General features: G+C 54.3%; 1 protein-coding gene and 1 long non-coding RNA gene across 3 annotated transcripts in view; one reads left to right on the top strand and one right to left on the bottom strand.

Annotated features, from left to right (window-relative positions):
* Nucleotides 1-1,701: 1,701 nt before the first annotated feature.
* Nucleotides 1,702-20,909, bottom strand: part of DUOX1 (dual oxidase 1) — a 33,582-nt gene continuing 14,374 nt past the window's right edge. For both annotated transcript variants that reach the window (XM_045162065.1, XM_044924966.2), the window contains 18 exons: nt 20,340-20,539; nt 19,493-19,678; nt 17,040-17,265; nt 16,674-16,767; nt 16,234-16,409; nt 14,032-14,101; nt 13,692-13,823; nt 12,986-13,164; nt 12,522-12,752; nt 11,885-11,984; nt 11,514-11,563; nt 9,941-10,068; nt 5,826-5,979; nt 5,202-5,434; nt 4,795-4,953; nt 3,292-3,447; nt 3,020-3,148; nt 1,702-2,482 (listed from right to left, as the gene is read on the bottom strand). In XM_045162065.1, the coding sequence (XP_045018000.1) occupies nt 2,360-2,482; nt 3,020-3,148; nt 3,292-3,447; nt 4,795-4,953; nt 5,202-5,434; nt 5,826-5,979; nt 9,941-10,068; nt 11,514-11,563; nt 11,885-11,984; nt 12,522-12,752; nt 12,986-13,164; nt 13,692-13,823; nt 14,032-14,101; nt 16,234-16,409; nt 16,674-16,767; nt 17,040-17,265; nt 19,493-19,678; nt 20,340-20,539 (2,726 nt within the window). In that variant the 3' untranslated portion in view covers nt 1,702-2,359. The remainder of the gene's footprint in view (nt 2,483-3,019; nt 3,149-3,291; nt 3,448-4,794; nt 4,954-5,201; nt 5,435-5,825; nt 5,980-9,940; nt 10,069-11,513; nt 11,564-11,884; nt 11,985-12,521; nt 12,753-12,985; nt 13,165-13,691; nt 13,824-14,031; nt 14,102-16,233; nt 16,410-16,673; nt 16,768-17,039; nt 17,266-19,492; nt 19,679-20,339; nt 20,540-20,909) is intronic.
* On the top strand, nt 2,158-2,671 carry LOC123464676. The gene is made up of 2 exons (XR_006639725.1): nt 2,158-2,297; nt 2,449-2,671. It is a non-coding gene; the product is annotated as an uncharacterized LOC123464676 (long non-coding RNA).

Genomic DNA, 20,909 nt, shown 5'->3' with positions numbered 1-20,909 from the left:
AAGCATCAAGGCATCAAGTTCCTTCCTTTGACGAGATGTCAAAACATCCCCCGGAGCCCCCATCCCCGCCCCGGCGGGGGGGGGGCGGGGGCGGGGTGGGCACCCGGATCCGGCTGGCCGCGCGGCGCCCCCTCCCCGCCGCCCGGACAAGCGCGGCTCCCTGAGAGCGCGTCTAATTTCCTGCCAACAGCCATTTGTCTGGGAGGAGGGGAGCCGCGGAGAGACAAAGAGGCAGCGCGCCAGGCGGAAGGGAGCAGGGCGGCCCTGCCACGCGGAAGCCGCGCGCCGGCGGAGGCGGGAAAGCTGGCGCGGCAGACCGCGTTTCCTTTCCAGAGGAAGCGAGGGCCTGCCGCGCCTCACCCGGCCCGGGTCGCTGGGTCGGGTCCCGAGACCTGCAGGCGGCCGGTCCCGGGCGGGATCTCGCTCGCGGCTGCGGCGCCCGACGGGGTCGTCCGCGTGCGCCGCCTGCTGGCCGCACCTCCAAGAGCCGGGCCAAACCTTCCATGTCCCTGGTGGCCCCGCAGCGGCAACCCGCCTCAGGATACCACTGGGCCCCCAGGCGGAGCTGCTGTCAAACCACTGCAGGCCCGCCCTCCCGCTCCCATGGGCCAGCTGGGCAGAAACTCCTGAGGACGGGCTGAACTAACACCCTGGGGACGGCTGCCCTGAGAAAGCAGCCTGAGAACCGCCCCCACCCCCCACCCCCCAACCCGCCACCGACACCTGCAGCTCCCAAGCGCGGTGTGAAGCAGGGGAATTTGGATTTTCTAACCCAGTGGTTGAATTTATCAAAATCGAGGATCTGTGATCAGACAAATTCAATAATTCTGTGGGGACAGTGGAAAGGATGACTTGAAATTGAGTCCTGCTTCAGAAATTAGCTCAGAGAGGTTGCCCTATCCTGAAGTAGACTTGGAGGGCATTCAGTTATTTTGCAGATTAGAAAACAGGCCCAAAGACGTTAGGTGATGAGCGCATGTCTCCTCACTGCCATCTCACTCCATAGGAGACTCATGTGGGCACAGGTGCTCAACCCTTCCACTGCTCAGAGAAAAGCTGGGAGTAACTGATGTCTTGGAGCAAGTCAGGTGACCTCTGGCTCCCTGCAGATTCCTGCAGTGTCCTGCTACACTGCTTCCCACTTTGTGCCCAGCTCACCTTCTCTAGAAGCCCCCACGCCTCCCCCTGAACCTCCTGACCAGGCTCAGAAGCCCCACACCACCTGCCCTGAGAGGCCTTCTGTCAGGAAAAGTGCCGCTGAGCAGGGAAAGAGGTCTCTAGCCGCGGCAGGTGGCCTTGGAGGGGTTCCCTTATTCAGTGGGTGCTGGCAAGCTCAGAGACAATGTCTGGGCCAGCCATGGTGAACTAGCCACATGAATGGCTCTTCTGCCAGTACCTACCCCATCCTGGAGCAGAATAAAGAAACCCTTAGGGCAGGAACGGAGAAGGCAATGGCACCCCACTCCAGTACTCTTGCCGGAGGAGCCTGGTAGGCCGCAGTCCATGGGGTCGCTAAGAGTCGGACACGACTGAGCGACTTCACTTTCACTTTTCACTTTCATGCATTGGAGAAGGAAATGGCAACCCACTCCAGTGTTCTTGCCTGGAGAATCTCAGGGACGGGGGACCCTGGTGGGCTGCCGTCTATGGGGTCGCACAGAGTCGGACATGACTGAAGTGACTTAGCAGCAGCAGTAGCAGTAGGGCAGAAAAGTGGTTTATTTATAAAAGAGACTATTAGAGCAGGAAGAGGGGAGGAGAGCGGAGGAGCATCCAGACATGTTGGCCCAGGTTCTGACGACAGTACATGTTTAAAAACTTGGGGAAAAGATCATTTGTACTGTTGGAATGGGGTCCTCAGGGGGGCATTCCTGTAAATTGCTCTCTGTGGCTCTACCCTGTCTAAGGCATTTTCCAGCCCTTTGACAGTGGAGAGCTCAGAGGAGTGGAGATTTGGGTGGGGGGCAGGGGTTTTAGGATGCCAGAATCTATATGTGCTCCCACTTTATCCCTAAACTCACAGCCCTCTACACACACACACAATTTGTCTGTTCAAGCCTTTTGATTTTTTTCCTTATTTTGGAAGAAGAGGTGTCACTTCGTCGCAAAACAATAATAGATCTCCTAGCTCCCAACTTTTAGTCCCTACACAGTGCCTTGCATTTCTCCAGGCTGAGACATTCTGGACCTGGGAGTCCATGAACCCACATGGGATGACTGACCATGGCCACCTGGACCAAGGTTGGGAGGTAGAAATGGGGAGATGGCTGAGGAAGCCAGAAACAGGAAATCTGGAGGTGAGGTGTCAGGCCGAACCTCTGCTCCGCTAGACAGTGGACAGAGCCCTTGGGCAGGAAGCCTAGAAGTTCTCATAATGGTGGGAGAAATGAGTCCTGTCCTGCCTGTTGATGAGCTGACAAGCCTTTTCTACATTCTTGGTCATGCCAGGGGGGCCGCAGCTGAACACCCCAATCTTCCGGACCTGTTGGAGAAAGAAGTGAAGGCCAGCTCAGTAGTCACTGTCCAACTCAGTGTCTAACTCCATGTTCATGTGAAAGACCAGCAGGAGTCCTTGGTGAGGACTCATTCCATGATCCTGTGAAGGTTTACTCCATACTGTGCATGGTGAGGGCTGGCTCAGGGTTTATAAATCTAGCCGAGTTTTGGAAGACTTGTTCTCTGTGAGGCCAGCCTTGATTCTTTTCCAAGGCGTTTGCTAGCCCAGTGTTTGTCTGGACAGTATTAATGGTAAGGGTAGCTCTGAGTTTATGGTGAGGACCAGCTCCACCACTAAGCCCTTCCTTCGGGACAAGGCATCATAGCTTCAGAAGTAGCAAGTCCCTGATGCCTGCTTCCTCCCTTGGCCCTTGAGTGACCTGCATGTCTCCCTTTCCATTCCATCACCCCACCAGACTCCTCAGGGATGGGTCCTCCTCCCTTTATGGAGCAGGTTTGGGAGCTTTGCTCAGGCCTCAAATGATAAAGGTGAAGAAAACCTGAATGTGGGGTGGGAACTGACCTGTGGATGGACCTTCTGCAGAGAGTTGAAGAATGCCTCGAAGGGGGGGCGGCCAAAGTGGGTGACAGAGCGCAAGCCTGTGAACAGACTCCGGTTCAGCACCTTCTGGAAGTGCCGCTCACAGATGTACTGGGGGAGGAAGCAGAGGAGGAAGGTTACGGCCAGCAGACTCCGTCAGCTCCTCGTCCAGAGGCTGGTCCACCCACCCGCCTTGGCCATCCTGGCTTGCCCTGCCCACCCACAGAGCCACTCCTTGGTTGGCCCTGACACACCAGCATGGTGGTCCTGAGGTCGAACTTCTCAGCCAGCTGGGTGATGTAGATGTGTACGGACACGAGGTCCTGGCGGTCATTCTCCTCCACCTCCCAGATGATGTCAGCCAGCCACTCAAACTGCCGCTGGGTCCGCGTCACCCAGATGAAGTAGATCTGGGGACACAGGGCTGGAGCTTAGGACCCAGCTCGTCTCAGAGTCCCTACCTCCCAGGAATCGCCACTCCTGGTCTCAGAGCAGCTTGTGCCTCTCCCCCAGCAGCCAGGGGAGGTGAGTGTATGGGGCCATGCTCTGAGGTGGGAGACGGAGTTGCCCCAGGGCACGGAGAAGTGGAAGTGAGCAATAGCCTGGGGCCGTTGAGAAAGGACCCCTGTCAAGTGAGCTGAAGGTCTGGTGGGGTGGGAGGCAGCCTGCCCTTCCACTCAGTCCAGTGGGCCCTGTTCAAGCTGCTAGGCTCCCAACCTACCAGCTGCCCGAGGGGAGAGGGACCCGATAAGGGGTGTGTCACAGAACAGCCTCTGGGAAGACTGACTTGGCTACCTGGAGTGGATGGGCATGGGCTCAAAGAGAGACCAGGGAGGACTTCCCTGTGGTCCGGTGGCTAAGACTCCATGCTCCTAATACAGGGGGCCCGGCTTTGATCGCTGATCAGGAAACTGGCTCCCACATGCTGCAACTGAGTTCTCAAGCTGCAACTAAGACCTGGTATAGCCAAATAAATAAATGGGTCCCTGAGGGACCCATCTCCAGCTTCTGATAGGGAGAAAAGGGGCTGTGTGAGTTAGGAAGCAGAGACAGAGCTGGCACAAACAGGGAAGCCAGGTAGCTGTCTGTCACCCTCCGAGTGCTGACAGCATACGGGCTGGGCCTCTGCCCGCTGCATTCTTGCACCCCTGACTCACCTGCTGGGCCCAGAGAGACAAGCAGGGGCCCGCCACCAGGACTAGGCTCAGGTGAAGGGGCCTGGTGTGGAGGGGCCTGAGGGCCTGGGCTGTGTTCCTGGAGCCGACCAGGCCCACCAGCCCTGCCTTGCAGCCTCTCCTCCTCTTCCTCTTGAGAGCAGGGCCGGTTTTACCGGTGCCCCACCCCAAGTGCTCCCTTCCCTCTCCCCACCCAACAGTGCTTGAGGGGTGGGCCCCCTCTCCAACGCTGGCTGGAGGGACTCTCAGAAGCAGATTCTATGTGGGGCACCACATAACTGAGGGAAGAGCCTGCAGGCATCAGCAAAACCACTCTGCCCTTTAGGGTCCAGGAATAGTCCGACTGTGCTGTATGCTGTGGTCCATGGGGTCGCAAAGAGTCGGACACGACTGAGCTACTGAACAACAACAATATCCTGACTCTCTTGAGTCAGGTCAGCTCAGCCTTGCCTAGAACAGCGAGGCCAAAAAAAAAAAAAAAAAAAGAACAGGGAGGCCAAGAACAGAGGCAGGGAACAGGCACAGATGGACACAGTGACAGGGAGCAGCGGACCACAGCTGGTGGGAGGAGGGGCCACTCACCTTCTTACAGAACACTTGGCGGCTGACTGATGACTTGAAGACCAGGTCTTTGAGGATGGAGGCAAAGGGGGTGACCCCAATGCCCCCTCCCACCAGCACTGACACCTCAAACTTATGCCACTCCTGGTGGCCCTCTCCAAATGGCCCATCGAGATACAGCTGCAGGAAAGGGTTAGAGTTAAAGGGTTAGAGTTGAGTTCGGCTACCACCACAGTTCTGAAGCCAGAAATGGGAGGCAGGGAAGTGCAGGTAGGTTTATGGAGTGAGGGAGCATTGGGAGCCTTGAAGCATCATCTGGAAGAATCAGTCTCTCAAGGAGGAACACAGTGGGGAGTCTGGTGCGGCAGGACCAACGCCTACTAAGGGGATGCGGGAGCGTGTGGTACACCTGGCCTGGGTCTGGGCACCTTTGGATATTTGGCACAGCTGTCACCCGTCGGGGGTGAGTAGATCTCCCTGAGGCGGGTGGTCCAGGGCCCCGCTGCCCGGATGTGCAGGCTAAGCGTCTCCTCGTGGGGTGCTGACGTCAGCGTGAAGGGGTGGTACTCGGTGGTCCCCAGAGCCAGGCAGGCGATCCGCACCCACTGTCCTGACTTGTACTCAAAGCCTTGGGGCCGCTGGAACTCCAGGTGGGTCACTCCTGAGGAGGGGAGGTGGGCAGTAGCCCGCTGTTCTGAATCCAGCAACAGTAGGGCCCCCCTGAGAGTTTCCCCACCTGCAACTTCAGCTCTGCTTTTAGAATATGACAAAGGAGGCCTCCTCTCATCAGAAGTTACAACACCCCCAGGCCGTGTCTACCCTGAGCAGGGTTTGGGCAGCACTGGGGCTGGTGGGCAGCAGGACAAGGAGTGGCCTGGCCCAGGCCCCTCCTCTCTCTGGTGTGAGAGCGGCTTTGTCCCCTGGCAAAGAGCCTCTTGTACTCACTCCCTCATCCCTACCACCTGCTAATTCCACTGGGCCAGGCTTTGCCCTGCCCTGTCAGCATCCACAGAACCACCAGCCTGCTCCCCCAACAGCCTCTAGGCTGGTACCTGAAGGCAGCAGCTCCGCCTTCACCACGCTGATCTCCACCTTCTTCCGGCTCAGGCTCACCAGCTTGTCCCCCACATAGATAAGTGCTGGGACCAGGAAGAAGATGTGGAAACGGGGCAGCTGGATCAGGGCGAAGCTGCCGTGGATGATGAGCTGGAGAGAGCAAAGAGTACAGCTGAGATCGAAGCCACACCCACAACAGGGTCTGACCCCTGCATCCTTCCCCAACTGGCCTATCCAATCCCCACCTCATCAGGTGCAATGCTCCTTCCAGGCTCCAAAACCTAACCACTCCCAACCCATCCTCCATAGCATCCATCTGCATCTTCCTGATACCATCCTAGACTAAGCCACCTGTACTCATGTGGTAGCCTCCTAACTGTCTGCAGGCTGCCTTACTGTGATGTGTTCTTTCCAAGACGGTCAGTATGACTTTTTAAGTTCCTTTTATCATGTCATCCCAGCTCAGAAAACCTTAGAGGATTTCCCACTTCACCACAAGGCCTTGTGATGCTCTGTTTTCTGCCTGGCAGCATTCCCCGCTCCCTGTTTTTCAAACACAAGTTCTTTCTATTTCTGGACTTTCCACCTGTTGTTCCCTCTGGTGGGAAGCCTTTTCCCCTAGTTCCTCCCGCCACCTCATTTTTCAGGTCTCAGCAGAAAGGCCTCCTCAGGCCTCCCTTCCCCCAGCACACTCTCTATCCCATCTCCCTGTTAACTCCATTCACTGTCGTCATCCGCGATATTTGTGTTCCTTCATCCATAGACATGTTTACTGTTGTTCTCCCCACCGGACTGGAGAAGTAGGGACTGCATCCATTTTCCATGACACTCTCAGCTCCCAGCAGTTTCTGCCTGGCACATGGTAGGTACTCAATAACTAGTGAGTCAGTGGAAGGGGTTTCCCCAATTTACCCAACTCTTTTGGAGACTAAGACACCTAATCAGTCCTCTTTTTCCATTTAGTAACTAACAGGTATTGTCCAGCTCTGGTTCTTTCCCCAACCAGCTGGTCTAACATGGTCAGAGACAACTTGCCCCATTCTTTCCGCTTGCTTGTTTGAGTCTGATCAGTCTGGCTCCCCCCTCCACCTCTTCTCAGGACCTGCTCACAGCAGACTCACAGTGGCCAGTCCCCGAGGTCTCCCTTTAGATGGCATTCACTCCCACCCTCCGCAGCCTGTGGCTCTAGTGAGCATCCCTGCCTTGCCTCTTTAGCAACAATGTCCTGCTGGTTTTCCCTCTCTGACTGTTCACTTTCTATCTCCTGCACTGGCTCTGCTCCTCCCAACTCCTAATCCTGTGTGTTGCCCAAGCCCGATTTCTTCACCCTCTGTTCTTCTCCTACAATCTCCCACACAGTGTGGCCTCTCAGCTGAGCCACAGCCCTTCAGCCTCGAATATTCTATTGTCATTCCCACCTCTCCACCAGTGCTCCTGCCTTTCTTTTTCTTTTTTTTTTTTTTCTCGATCAGGGATTGAACCCAGACCTCGGACCCTTGGCAGTGAAAGTGAAGGGTCCTAAGCCCTGGACTGCTAGGGCATTCCCTCATAGGTGCCCTTCCTTCCACCTAGAATGCTCAGTTCCCACACTGCCCTGTTAAACCTTAGCTTATCTCTCCTTCAGGCTTAGCCCAAGTTCCATCTTCTTTGTGAAATCTTCCCTAACCAGTTTGGCCCAAATGAGGCTCCCTTCAATGAGCTCTTGTAACTGACAGACTGGAACATTCAGCTCTGCAATTAATTCCATATTATCTGGTCATTTTGATCATTGCACGTGCATGGCACTAATCTCTGCAGCTAATCCTCAATTTCCGAGGGCAGAGCTTAGAGTCTCCCCCTCCTCTGCTAGGCCTGTGTGTGTGTTAGTTACTCAGTTGAGTCTGATTCTTTGCAACCCCATGGACTGTAGCCCACCAGACTCCTCTGTCCATGGACTTCTCCAGGCAACAATACTGAAGTGGGTTGCCATTTCCTTTTCCAGGGGAACTTCCTGACTCAGGGATCAAACCCGGGTCTTCTGCATTGCAGGCAGATTGTTTACGGAGCAAGTATATCCTAGGCCCTCAACAGATAACTGTTCAAATGAACTCAGTCCCTCATTCAGCTCTCCATTCCTCCAGCTGAGTGTTCCCCAATTCTTGAACCTCTCCCCACAGAGCTAACTCGAACCTTTTTGGGCTGTGAATTGCCTCCAGTTTTCCCAAGATCCTCTTTCATTACAGAGCCCACGCCAACCCCTGAGGCTTTCTGAGCATCCACTGGCTGAGAACAATGTCTGGATGACTTCATATTCCTCTGTTTATACACCTTGCTTGGTGTTGGCTCTACCTTGAAACCGCAAAGCTGCTGCAGAGTCATGATTGATCAAGGAGCCTGGGGAACAGCCTGCCAGCTCAGCTTCTGCTGTACTAGCTCCAGCCTCTACAGCCTGAATCAGGAGCCTAAACACCTTTGCCCAGGGTCTGCTCCACACTGGAGTCATTTACTTGTAACTTCTCTTTCTGTCTGAGGGCAAGTGGCCACATCTGAGATAAATGGAAAAGCAGCTGGTGCTTTGTGCCTGCATGCTAAGTTGCTTCAGTTGCATCCAACTCTTTGGACCCTATTGAGGAGCCCACCAGGTTCCTCCATCTGTGGGATTCTCCAGGCAAGAATACTGGAGTGGGTTGCCATGCCCTCCTCCAGGGGATCTTCCCTGACCCAGGGATCAAACCCAGGTCTCTTATGTCTCCTGAGTTGGCAGGCAGGTTCTTTACCACTAGTGCCACCTGGGGAACCCTGCGATGCTCCCAGGCTGCCAGTGCTAGGACTTCCCAGCTGAGGGTCCTGCACCTTGGTTAGCTGCTGACTTCCCTGTTGGCTTCCCCAGTGGTCCCCAGAACCCAGGGATAAATCAGAAACCAGTCTTGCTCTCAGAAAACAAGGCTGGCCACTCTTCTGGATCTAGTTTTTTAAAAAAGCTGCTTTATCAGCAGGAACAAAACTATGATCTCCACCCCTAACAATAACAGTAACCCAGATTCTAGGGCTCTACCCATTATCAAGAAATTGGTGAGGGAGGCATAAATTAGCCACAGCTTCCAAAGAAACAAACTCATGAGTTCTCGGAAACATCTAAGCTGAGGCTGGGTAGTTATCTCCAGAACCATGAAGTGCTGAGCCTCAGGCAAGATGGAACCAGATATTCTTACCTCCCACTGAAGACAGAGCTGCACCTGGGAGGGGGCAGGGCAGACAACCAGTGCCATCCGGACCCAGGCAATGAAGACCTTTCTCCCTTTGTCTTAGGACAAAGAAGACCCCTGTGTGCAGTTGTGTCTAGAGCCAGGTGACCTACAGGGCAGCCATGTGTGAGCTCTGCATGTCTTGAATCCTGGCAGCCAGGCTATCACCAGTGGGGACGTCAGAGCTTTGGGACTTGGTTTACCTTCTCAGCAAGGCCCTCAGATGCCCTTTGGGGAAGTGCCTGTGTCTGTGAGGAAAGCAGGCCAAGCAGACCCATGCCACAGCAGTACAGATCAGAGTCATCTCTGGAAACAGCCACTAAAGTAACAGAGAGCAAACCCAGGGGAAGAGGGAAAGGGAACAGGAAGGAGAGAGGCAGGGAATCTGAAGGAAGGGAGGCACGAGCCCAGGATAAGAAGGAAAGGGGAGAGGTGGAGTCTCAAAATCCATTTTATCAACAATCCAAAGAAGACATTTTGAACAAGTTCATTGACATTACAAGTGGCACTTAGCTAGCTGGATGGGGCAGCTAACACCACAGAAACAAAATGGCAGAACCTACTTAAGGGTGAGTTTCTTTAAAAAGGCAATGCTCCCTTGAGTGAGTCCACCCAACAGCCCAAACCACCAGCCAAAGAGGGGAAAGACTGGCTGGGCAGAAATGATGTGGGGGTGTCTAGAAGGAATGTAGATCAGCCTGGTAAGGCTGCTTCTGCAAAACACATGCCAGGGAGTCAGCCTTCCGAGTGCTGCATGTTGGGTCAGTCTACCTGAGCGCCCCATACTATAATCTCCATCTTTTAAGGTGGATGTCTCAGCCATCGCTGCCTCCCTGGGAACATCCACCCAGACTCTGCTGGCCTGGTTCATATCCCAAACCCCTCACCAGCACATAGAGCAGGATGTAGAGGTGATGGGTCAGCCAGAAGCCCCGGAAGCTGCAGCGCCGGAAGTGGCGGGAGGCGAAGACGTACATGATGGCGAGAATCAGGAGCAGCATGACTCCCGTGAGACCTGCAAAATGAACATGGGGTGAGGGCAGAGGAGCAGGGTCTCACAGAGCCAGCTGTTCTGAGACTCCCAGGGTCCCCTCTCCACTCCACAGCTCTAGGTGAGTGACAGAAACCCACCATCCTTCCCTCTTCCTCTCCCCAACACCACTGATAACAGGCGCCTTTCACTTCTCCAGACCCTGCTTGTCCTTCATAGACCCTGTCACGATTGTTATGTCTCAAGCACCTGTGTCATTATTTGTTTCATATCTGTCACTTTCTTGACTCTCAGGTCCACAAGAACAGGGCCCAGGCTAAGCTAGTTCACCATTGCACTCGGGTGCCTAGTGTAAGGCCTGGCACACCACGGGCCTTAGGAAAATGTGTGCTGAGTGAATGAATGGACAGGGCAGCTACTCTGAGTCCTCTGAGTAGAACTCCGAATGTTGTAGGCCCTACCCTTGGGGAGTCGAGGCTTGGTCAGGGTCCAGGTAGTACTCTACCCAGCAGCCACATCACAGAGCATGAACACTGACACAGTGAGTGAGTGGGACCACACCATCACTGCTCATCACCAGAGCCCCCCTGAGTTCCACCCACCCAGACCTGGTAGGAGACCCCTCCTCTCACAGAGGATCCTAGGCAACACTGGAGCCATTCCAGAGAATGGTCCCTTACGTGATCAAGGAGGAGGCAGAAGTGAGGAAGATTAGAGCCCTGTAGTGTGGAAAAGCAGAGATTAAGAAGGGATCTAGCCAAAGCCTCTAAGTCCTGAATGGAGAGGAGAGCGTAAACATGGCTTGATCCACTAAACCCCAGTGTGCAGGATCAGCAAGCACTCTCTGAAGTTCAAAGCAGATCGTTTTAGGGTTTAAAGAAAAATAAAAAAGTCCAACATGCTGTGTTTTACAGAAAGGAGTGTAACACATTTACAGAAAGATGTGTTACTCCAAGGAGGGAACAGACTTAAAATATAAATAGCTTCAAGAAGCATTTGAATAGATTCACAGCTAATAGCTCTAAAATGGGTGATTATGGGGAGTGGGGAATATGGGCTCTTGTCAAGACTACAGAATGGAGGGGGAAGCCTATTTGCCAGGAGGGGGAAGGGTATTTGCCATGCTCCATGAAGAGCCCAGCTCCTCCCCCACATAGCTGGGGCACAGCATTCCTCAAAGTCACTGTCATGGTAGGTGTGTGTGTTCAGGTGGAGGGGATACACTGCTGTTCCTCAGAGGGAGTAACTCACTCAGAACTGGGGGAGGAGCCCAGCTAAGCTCTTGAGAGAAGGCCTGGAATGCAGTCCCCTACAGCCCAGGAAAGCACTCTGGGCAAGGGCAGAGCCTGGCTCACAGTCAAGGCCAGAAGCACCAAGCCAGAGTGACTGGGCTGCCTGTGGCAGGCAGAACCCAGAGCCTGGCACTCAGAGCCAGGCCCAGAAACACACGCAGCAGAGAGGGCTCTCACCTGGCACAGTCTGGAAGAACCACCAGTAATACTTCTGGGGGAACTCAGATCTGTGGGGAAGGGAAAGCAAGTGAGGGGATGTCTAGGACTTCCAGAAAGGACCCTCTAGAGGAGGTACCCCAAACCAGCTACCAGTCTCCCTTTCTGCAACCTGGGATTCGGGGCTCAGGATGATCATTGTGCTATAACCTGGAGGGGGACCCACTCCTGAGCCAAGAAAATTTCTTTTCGTTTTTTTGAGACAAGAGGATTTCTGCAAAGAATTTCACCCTCTTCACCCCCAGGCCAGGCCACACACACACATACACTGTCTCTCTCTCACTCTCTCTCTTTCCCTCTCTCTCTCTCTCCCCTCTCTCTCTCTCTCTCACCCATTGTCATGGAAGAGGCCCGGAAAGAGGCAGGAGAGGACGCTGAGCGGGCTGATGGAGAAGAGGTACACGTTCACCACGTGGCCTGCACTGTGTAAGACTGAGGAAGACCAGACAGGGTAGGGATGAGCCTGGGGCCAGCCCACTGCTGGTGGTCAGAGCATTCAACCCCAGCAGGAGGACTCCAGCCAGCCAGAGTTGGGGGCCTGAAGAAGGACCCTGGGGATCTAGACTTCTGTTTTCTAATCAGCCTCCTGTTCCTCCCCTGCCTCACATACACATTATCTGTGAAAACAACCCCACAGGTCTGAAATTATACTATTAGAAATTCATTCCTTTGGTTTCTCTCGCAGAATTATGTTTTAAAACATAAAAGTTGGGGGAGATCACACACTATTATGTGCACTCATTTTGGGGTATGAGTAACTTGTCAGTGGGAAGTGGTGAAGTGGACTTTACAGCCTGGGGCAGTGAGGGACTCCTGGGCTTACCTCACACCACCGTCATCCTATGAGAAGGACATCTAAGACTAACGCTCACATTACACGCGGGTGGAGAAGAGGGGGGCTCTCAGAGGAAGGGGAGCCTGCAAGGGGTGAAGGAGGTGGAGAGGATCCCTGAGACTCCCAGGCCCTGCCTGTGAGGACGATGGCAGTAGAGGCAATGAGGCGATGGAAGTCTACGGCGGCGTCGAAGGGCACGTAGCGGTTGAGGAAGGTCTCTCGCAGGAAGGTGATGAGGTTACGGCACATGGTGAGCAGGATGTAGGAGAACATAAAGGAGATGCTGGCCGCCGTGCCGCGAGACAGGATGATGCCCACACGGGTGGTGTCCGTGATGCCCTTGTGGTGAGCCGCAAAGGCGTAGTCTGCAGAGGGCCCTGGCCGGTGAGCTCAGCGCAGGCCCCGGCCCGCGGCCACCACTGCCGGCCACAAGCCTCCCGCAAGCTCTAGTCCAGCCGGCACCTCGCTCCCCTGAGGCCCCGCCCCCAGGGCTGTCACTCATTGCCGCCCCGCCCCGGGGCTGTCCGTCCCTCGCTTAGGCCGCACTCCCAGGGCTGTGGCTTATTGTAAGCTCCGTCCCTCCACGGCTGTCACTCACAGTAGGCTCTCTCCAGGAAGAGACCTCCCGCAATCGCGTAGAACACTGCCAGGCAGCCGATGTGGCGCCGGTAGTTTTCAACGAAGCGCTTGAACTGCTGCACTGTCTGGTGACGACGGCTGCGTTGAAACTTCTCTCGGTGAGCCTCGGTGAACAGCAGGGGCTGGAACGATGTCACCCTGGAAGACAGGAAGTCTTGGTTCTCCGCTAAGGACCCGATGCTAATATGGACCCGTTCTCCAGAGAGGAGAAAGGAGCATCAGGTTATTTCAGACACAGTAGGGTGTAGACCTCAAAGGTTCCTTAATACCACCCTCCTTAAGCGGGCTGTCAGTGAGGGGACGCCCTTGCAAATGGTCACTGGTCACTCTTCTTCCAGTCCGTAGCTCTCAATTCCCACCAGCTCCATTCTCATCCTTTACTGGAGGCTCTTCCTCCAGGAAGCCTTCCCTACCTCCCAGGCATAGGTGACCACTTCCTTGAGCTCTGAAGCCTCCTGTTCTTACCACTATTATAGCATCATCAGTGGGACACTGTAACTATCACTGTACCAGACTATCTCAGCAGACTGTGACATTCTTGGGCAAAGACTGTTCATCTTGCCCATACCCCCAGTGCCAGCACAGTGCCTGGCGTTAAATAATCAATGTGTGCGTGCCAAAGGGATGGGTGAACTGCTTGGGCTAAAGGGAAGGAGCAAGCGTACTTCTTGCCAAACCTCCTGCGAATCTCCTGGGGAGGGTCTGTGTCGTTGGGGCACTGCAGTCTCCGTGGTGTCAGCTCCACCTCGATGTCAGGGTCCTTTCGGGGACCGCGAGCACTCACTCTGGGAGAGGGACTAGGACAGGAATGCAGATTAGGATGGGACCTTGGCCACCTGAGCCACCAGATTCTCTGCTGCCGCTCCCATAGGGCTTTCTCTGCCCTTTTCTGATTTGCATGAAAGCACTACTTGGGCTAGTGAAGGTCCTGATCCCAGACATTGTGGAGAAATAAAAAGCACCTCCCTGACCCTCTCCCTTCAACATCCCCAGATGAGGGCTTACCACAGCTTCTCCTGGCTGATGTAGGAGGCTCGCCGGCAGAGGTCCTTGATGACTTCAGGTACCTCCACCCCTGCAATGCAGAGCCGGGCTAGCTAGAAGCTCAGGGTCCAGGGCCCAGGAGGACCTATCTCAAATGCACTCCAGTCACCCCATGTCTGGACACTGCAGAGGGTCCCTGGCCAGTACACTGCCTCTGGGTGAGCCAGCCTCAGTCTGTGATCCCAGTGGTAGCTAGACTCAGCCATGAGGGGTTAGGGAGAGGGTTTGAAACCAAGGTGGCCAGGCAGACTCCCCTGAGTATGTGTCCAGTTTCAGTCCCACACCTGAGACTGGTATCAGGCTTGTGGGCTAGGGTTCAGGAACTGTACACAACCTGCCTGATAAGACGGCTGCTGCTGCTAAGTCACTTCAGTCATGTCCGACTCCATGCGACCCCATAGACGGCAGCCCACCAGGCTCCGCCGTCCCTGGGATTCTCCAGGCAAGAACACTGGAGTGGGTTGCCATTTCCTTCTCCAATGCATGAAAGTGAAAAGTGAAAGTGAAGTTGCTCAGTCGTGTCCGACTCTTAGCGACCCCATGGACTGCAGCCTACCAGGCTCCTCCGTCCATGGGATTTTCAGGCAAGAGTACTGGAGTGGGGTGCCATTGCCTTCTCCCGCCTGCTAAGACTACTCAGCCATGAAACCCTGCTAAAGACCATCTGGCTTAAAAACTCCCAGGAGTTAAGTGTAGACTCTAGGTAGTACATGTATGGGAGATGACTATAAAATTCTTTCCCCTTTTCTGTGTTTGAAAGTGCTTGTAATAAAATGTTAGGGGTTGGGAGGAACCCTCCCAGAAGCCGCCAGAGCTAAGGGGCAGGGCAGGACTGAGCTGCAAATCCAGGTTCTCACAGGAGTCCTGGGAACATCCAGGTCACTTTCAAGTGCAAAACCAGTCTTGAAGATTACCCTGGTCTACAGCCCAGAGGCCAAAGTGACTAAACTGAATTTAGTGAAATGAGTGTTTAAAAACAAAGTATAGATGTCTGTCCTCTCAAACGGTTCAGCAAACAACAGATGTTGGAAAATGGTAACAAATGGCAAATGTAGGTGAAGGGCAAAGGGATGCTCCTTGTACCATTCTTACACCTTTCCTGCAGGTTCATGATGTTTCCAAGTGAAATATAGAGGAAACAGCAAAGCACAACAACAATTAAAAACCAAGCAGAACAGTATTCAATGCTAACACTCAACTTAATCTTCAAGCCTGGTCCTCCCTCCCACACCAGGGCCTGGATGTCCCCAGGTCTAGGCTCACTTCCTGGCACCTGTCCCTGCTTTCCCCTCAGGCCCAGGTGCCTGTCTGGGAAAGGTGGGAAATTGCAGAATCAGGAGTGCTGGGTCTGTGCTCTACCAAGCCCCCTCTCACCCTGGGGACCAGAAGCCCTGACCAGAGGCCCAGTGGTGTCTTATACAATTCACCCCTCACCCCATCTGGGCTGCTCAGCCCCTCAAATTCTCATAATACTGGGAGGGACTGGGTTTGGTCTCAACATGTTCCACTGAGAATCCCAGGCTGTGAAGAGTCTGTAACAGCCCAGAGGAGGCCACAGGCAGTCCCTCTGCCTGCTACCTGGCTCCTCCTCACCCTGACTCTAGCCCCTACTCACCTGAGTCAGACATAGGTGGGGCAGGTAGTCAGGGGGAGGGAAAAAAATAGAATGGGACTCCATATACTCAGCAAACATTTAACGAGCACTCCTCCGAGGGGTAAGGTGGGAAACAAAACCAGAGCAGCCCACTGCCACCATCAGACCCCCAGCTGAGATGCGTATGGCCAGATACGAGGAGACTCGTCTTCCCTCATGACGTAAGCACCAGGCACTGGGGCCTTTGACAGGAAAGCAGAATTCCAGCTGCCATCCCCCACCCTATCCTGACCCTGCCCACCCCACCAGCAGGGCTGCACTATGACTTTTCTGAGCCATGGGCACTACTGCCTTTCTGTATTAAAAATTATATTTTAATAATTATGTTGGTATAAAGAAGAATATAATCCAGGCTGGATACATTACATATTTATCAACATTATTATATTAATTCTTCTGACTGTAAAAGAAATATAAACATTTCAATGGCACCTCAAAGCATGTGGACCCTAGGCAGGTGACTGCTGTGCCTACTAACTGAGTCAGCTGTGCCCAGCCAGCTGCCCCACCTTTGACACAGAGCTGCGTGAAGCGGAGCTCGCTGTCGTGGTCCCGCAGCATGAAGTGGAAGTCCTCCCACGTCAGCTCCTGCTTGTCCTGGAAGCCTGACTCCCGGAACATGGACTCCACCACCTCAGCCAGCTGGGTCTTGGTCAGGCAGTTGTTGGAGATCTCGATGAAGGACCTGGGGCCGGGGGGAGGGAAGCCATCAGGCCCCAACAAGCAGCCTGAAGCTTAGATGCAAAGCCATCCCAACAGACCTTCAGAGCTGAGCCAACATGGAAGGGCCCTGACTGACTAAATCCCAAGCCCTCTCCGAGTTACAGGAGTCTCTGGCTATATGGACTCTATATCTGCTGTTTACCTCCTGCTCCCTCCTTCATGGCCCCCCTCTCTCCCCCACAGTTCCTTCTGTAGCCCACTCTCCCAACTCTCCTGCAGCACCAACCTCAGCATTCTGATGAACTCATCCTTGGAAATGAGGCCATTCCCATCAAAGTCATACATGCGGAACATAAGGCGAGACTTCTCCTCGGGGGAGCCTGGGAGAAGAAGAACCCTGTGAGAGCCTTGGCCCACCTGCCTACACCCCAGGCTGGCCAGGAGGAGCCTCACACTGGATCGACCCACTGCTGGACGCAGCCAGGGTTTGCTCTGCTTCCTGACCCCTACCCGGGCATTCCCAGGTGTCTGCCTCGACTGGAGACCTGGCCCCAGTACTTCCCCATGTCTTAACAGGTCAACTGCACTCCAGTCTCAGTCTCCAGCTCTTCTCATCTCCTCCTGTCTAGGTAATCACTCCCTCCTCCCTCACCTTTCATGAAGACCACCAGGATATCGAGGAACTCCCGGAAGGACAGGTAGCCATTGCCGTCTTTGTCGGCCAGAGAAAACATGGACTGCACAAACATGTCCTGGGGCTTGAGGCCCAGGGACTCAGCAAACTCGGCCCGGCTCAGCTCACACGTCAGGGCCTCCCGCACCTTCTGCGATGAGTCCAGGGGCAGGGCCCCTGCATCTGCCTGGTCAATGTCCAGCACCTGTACTTGGGCAGCAGCAGAGGAGGGAGAGAAAAAGACAAGGCTTCCTTGACTTGAAGGCCAGTGCAGGCTTTTGGTGCCACCTTTCAAGGTGACTGCTCAGCAGCCCTGCCGCTAAGCACTAGCCCATCAGCCCTGTGGGTGGTCCCTCGGCCTCTGTATTAGCTGATTGGACCAGGGATGCACACTTGACCCAAGCAGAAGGTCTGAAATTGAGACTGGGAGGTCCCAGGACAGTCTTGACCTGAGTGTAAGAAAACAACCACACTGCTCCTTCATGTACTCAGAGACAGAGACAGGAGAAAGTGGGGGGCGGGGGGTTGACTTCCCTGGTGGTCCAGTAGCTAAGACTCTGTGCAGGGGGCCTGGGTTCGATCCCTGGTCAGGGAATTAGATCCCACATGCCATAAGTAAAGTTCTAGCATGCTGCAACTAAGACCTGGCACAGCCAAATAAATAAATAAAAGCAAGCAGGGGCATGGAGAAAATGGAGGCTGCCTAAGACAAAAGTGGCCTTGTTTGATGACAGCTTTCCCTTTCCTGGTCCCTTTCAGATCAGATCAGTCTTCCCTTTGGACTTCCTGAGACGCCACTATGTCCTCAGAGTCACTGACCCTTTGTCAGTGCTAGCTTGAGCAGGGGTCTCTTATCTCCAAAGGAGTTTTGACTGAGAACATCCTCAGCTGGGCTGAGAACACGTTGGGCTGGGGCAAGGGGAATTCTCATGGCAGGTCATCTTCAGCCCACCCTCCCCGGGGCTGCCTGATCATAAAGACAGACAGTGAGGGCAGCAGGCTACTGCACCTGTCCTCCCTGCTGTCAACTGGGGGCCTCCAGGTCCAGGGCCGGCTGTGATTTCATGAGCTAAACCTCATTGCTTCAAGCAAGGTGCTGTGGTAGAGAAAGAGCCTGGGGCTGGAGGCAAGAGATCGGGGTTCATGTCCCAACTCTGCCACCCACTCACACTACATGACCTCAGGTAGGTCCATTCAGCTGTCTGGCATTCATTTCCTCACCTGTCTTTCTTATATCACAGGGTTATTGTGAGAATCAATGAGAGGTTGTGTGGAAAATGTTTTGAAAGCACTGAGCAGATAGAAAGGGTTGGCAGCTACCCGCAGAATATAGTAACACACCCTTGACAGTTCCCAGCACAGGGAGTTGCCAGAGCACTTTGGGTCCTAAGCTGAGAGGAGGTGCCCAGGTCCTGTGGCAATGAGTCACCCCAGTGGGGGTCCCTCCACTCTCCTGCACACTCAGGTTCAGCTTGTTGGAGGAGTGAATGACATGCCATGTGCCTGGCATGTAATGAATGACCATTAAATAGTGCCTTCCTTCATAAATCCTTTCTGCAGTCAGCCGGCCCTGCTCCTTCACCTCAAACATTCATTTTCTTCCCCTCTACTAGGCATCTCTGCTCAGCCCTTCATGCTGCTTTCTTCTGAGACAAAATTTTTCCAACTTTTTTTGAGTACTTGCAAAATCTCACCTCCACCAAGACTACCTTACATCGGCCTGAAGCCTTGCTACCTTTTCTGAACTCCTAGACCACTCACTTCCTGGATCTCTTTTGTAGCTGTCATTCTTCCCAGTTATCTTTCTTCCTGTGCTCACACCATCTTCCTGGTGGGATGATAAACTCCACCGGCGGGGGCCCATGCTGTATTTATCCTTCATCTCCCAAGCTTCTCCTCTCCACTATTCTGCTCCCAGGCTGCCTGCATTTTCATACCAGATAGGGACTCAAGTCCTTACAATTCTCTTCCTATCTTGTTTACCCACATCCTCCCAAGAAACTCAAAAATCTGCAAGGTGGACACTAATGTCCCATCGAGGCCTCTGACAGCTGTGTTCCCCCAAGGACATGTGACCAAGGGCCCCCATACTGCTCATCTCACCCTAAGTTCCTGCAGTCATTGGGGCAGGATGCACTGCATGAGGGCAGCAAAGTGGTTAGCTGTGAGCAGTGAAATAAGAAGTGACACATTTAGATAACCCCCTTCCTGGGCACTGCCTCCTTGGAATCTTACAGATGAGGGTGGGCTTGGGAAAGGGGCAGGAACATCTCCTTACAGCAAGGTCAGGTAACTTGGCCAAAATCACAGCAGAGTTGATTGTTAACTAAGAACTCGGGGCTTCTAACCTTCCTTGGTGTCACCCCCTGGCCTTACACAGGTATACCAGTACAGGCAGGCCCACGTGGACAGAACCGATCCCACATACACACCTGGGAGAAAAGGTGCCTGAAAAAGGTCTCCAGAAGGTGGCTCCGCTGCTCCCGTGTCACTGCGGCCCTCATCAACTCCTGCTCTCGCAGCTCCCACTCCTGAAAGCTCAGCCCACTCTCCTTCAGACCCCCCCGCAGACACTCCACCATCACCTGCCGTTCTTCCTCCAGGTTAAATAGCAGCACCTATGGAGGAGCCATCGGAAGAACAACCATGTATCAAGGCCTTGTAAGGCCAGAAGGTTTACGTGAATCTTGTTTTTTTTTTTGGGGGGGGCGGGCAGGCAGGGGGCACTGGAAAAAGCACTCTGGCCAAAGAGATATTGTTACTCCTGGATTCCATGGAGTTAGGAGGCTTGCTTGTAGGTGCAGAGGTAGCATGCAAAGGCACGTGTGCAAAGCTATTCTTCCTCTCTACTCCATACTGGAGAAGGGAGGGGAAGGCGGGAAGGGCAGAGGATGGAGAGGCCCAGGAGCTCGACAGAGTCAGAGCCAAAGACCAGCACCTGACTGAGCTCCCCTCCAAATCTCTAATTCACCAGATCCTGCAGCTGGGGACAGGAAAAAGGGCCCAGCTTCCTCTCAGGACACTCAGCTAGGGCCTGCCACGGCATTCATAGAAAGGAAGGGGACAGACTGAGTCTGCAGGAGCAAAAGGGACAGTTGAGACTGTGGCATCCAGCAGACTCAGAGCAGCACAGACACATTCCAGTTTATCTCACTATCCAGCACTCCACCCAGGGACTAGGAGTCAGAAACCCTGCCTGGCCCGGGGCCCCTCCCCTCCACCTGGCTGCCCCCATGGCTGTGGCTGCAGACAAAGAGCCAGGGGCCAGCTGGGCCATACCAGGTCATACTCCTTGGGGATCTTGAGCAGCAGGGCACGGCGTCCGTGGTTGCTGGACAGGATGAGGTTGACCTGCTGTGGGGGCCGCAGCTGGACGGTGCGGAGCACGGAGAGCCTGCCGTCCACCACGTGGATCTGCCCGGGCTGCAGGTGCACCAGCACAGGCCGGCAGGGCTCCTTGCGGCCCTGCCATTCCATTGCTGGAGAGAGATGAGGCTGGGTCAGCTGGGGGCTTCCTCCCCACGCCCCACCACCGCCTCGGGGAGGAGGGCCGGCTCAGGGCTGGAGTTAGATCAAGGCCTCTGAGCTCCATGTCCTGTCCTGAGTACTGGCGGTCATCCCCTGCCGACAGTCGCGCCTCTAGTCCATGAGCAGCATAACTACCACGTCCCGAGTGTTGACTATGTGTCCAACACTGTACCGAGTGCTTTACGTGAACTACTTTATTTAATCTTCACAAATCTATGAGGTTAGTGCTATTGTTACTATCATGTTACAGATGAGAAAAAAATAGATTTAGACAGATTACAATTTGCCTGAAGTCCAATAGCCCATAGGGGTGGAACCAAG

The sequence above is a fragment of the Bubalus bubalis genome, chromosome 11 (assembly GCF_019923935.1).
Source record: "Bubalus bubalis isolate 160015118507 breed Murrah chromosome 11, NDDB_SH_1, whole genome shotgun sequence".
Taxonomy (NCBI): Eukaryota; Metazoa; Chordata; class Mammalia; order Artiodactyla; family Bovidae; genus Bubalus; species Bubalus bubalis.
The sequence above is the reverse complement of the archived record's forward strand: the minus strand, read 5'-3'. Positions and strand labels throughout refer to the sequence as shown.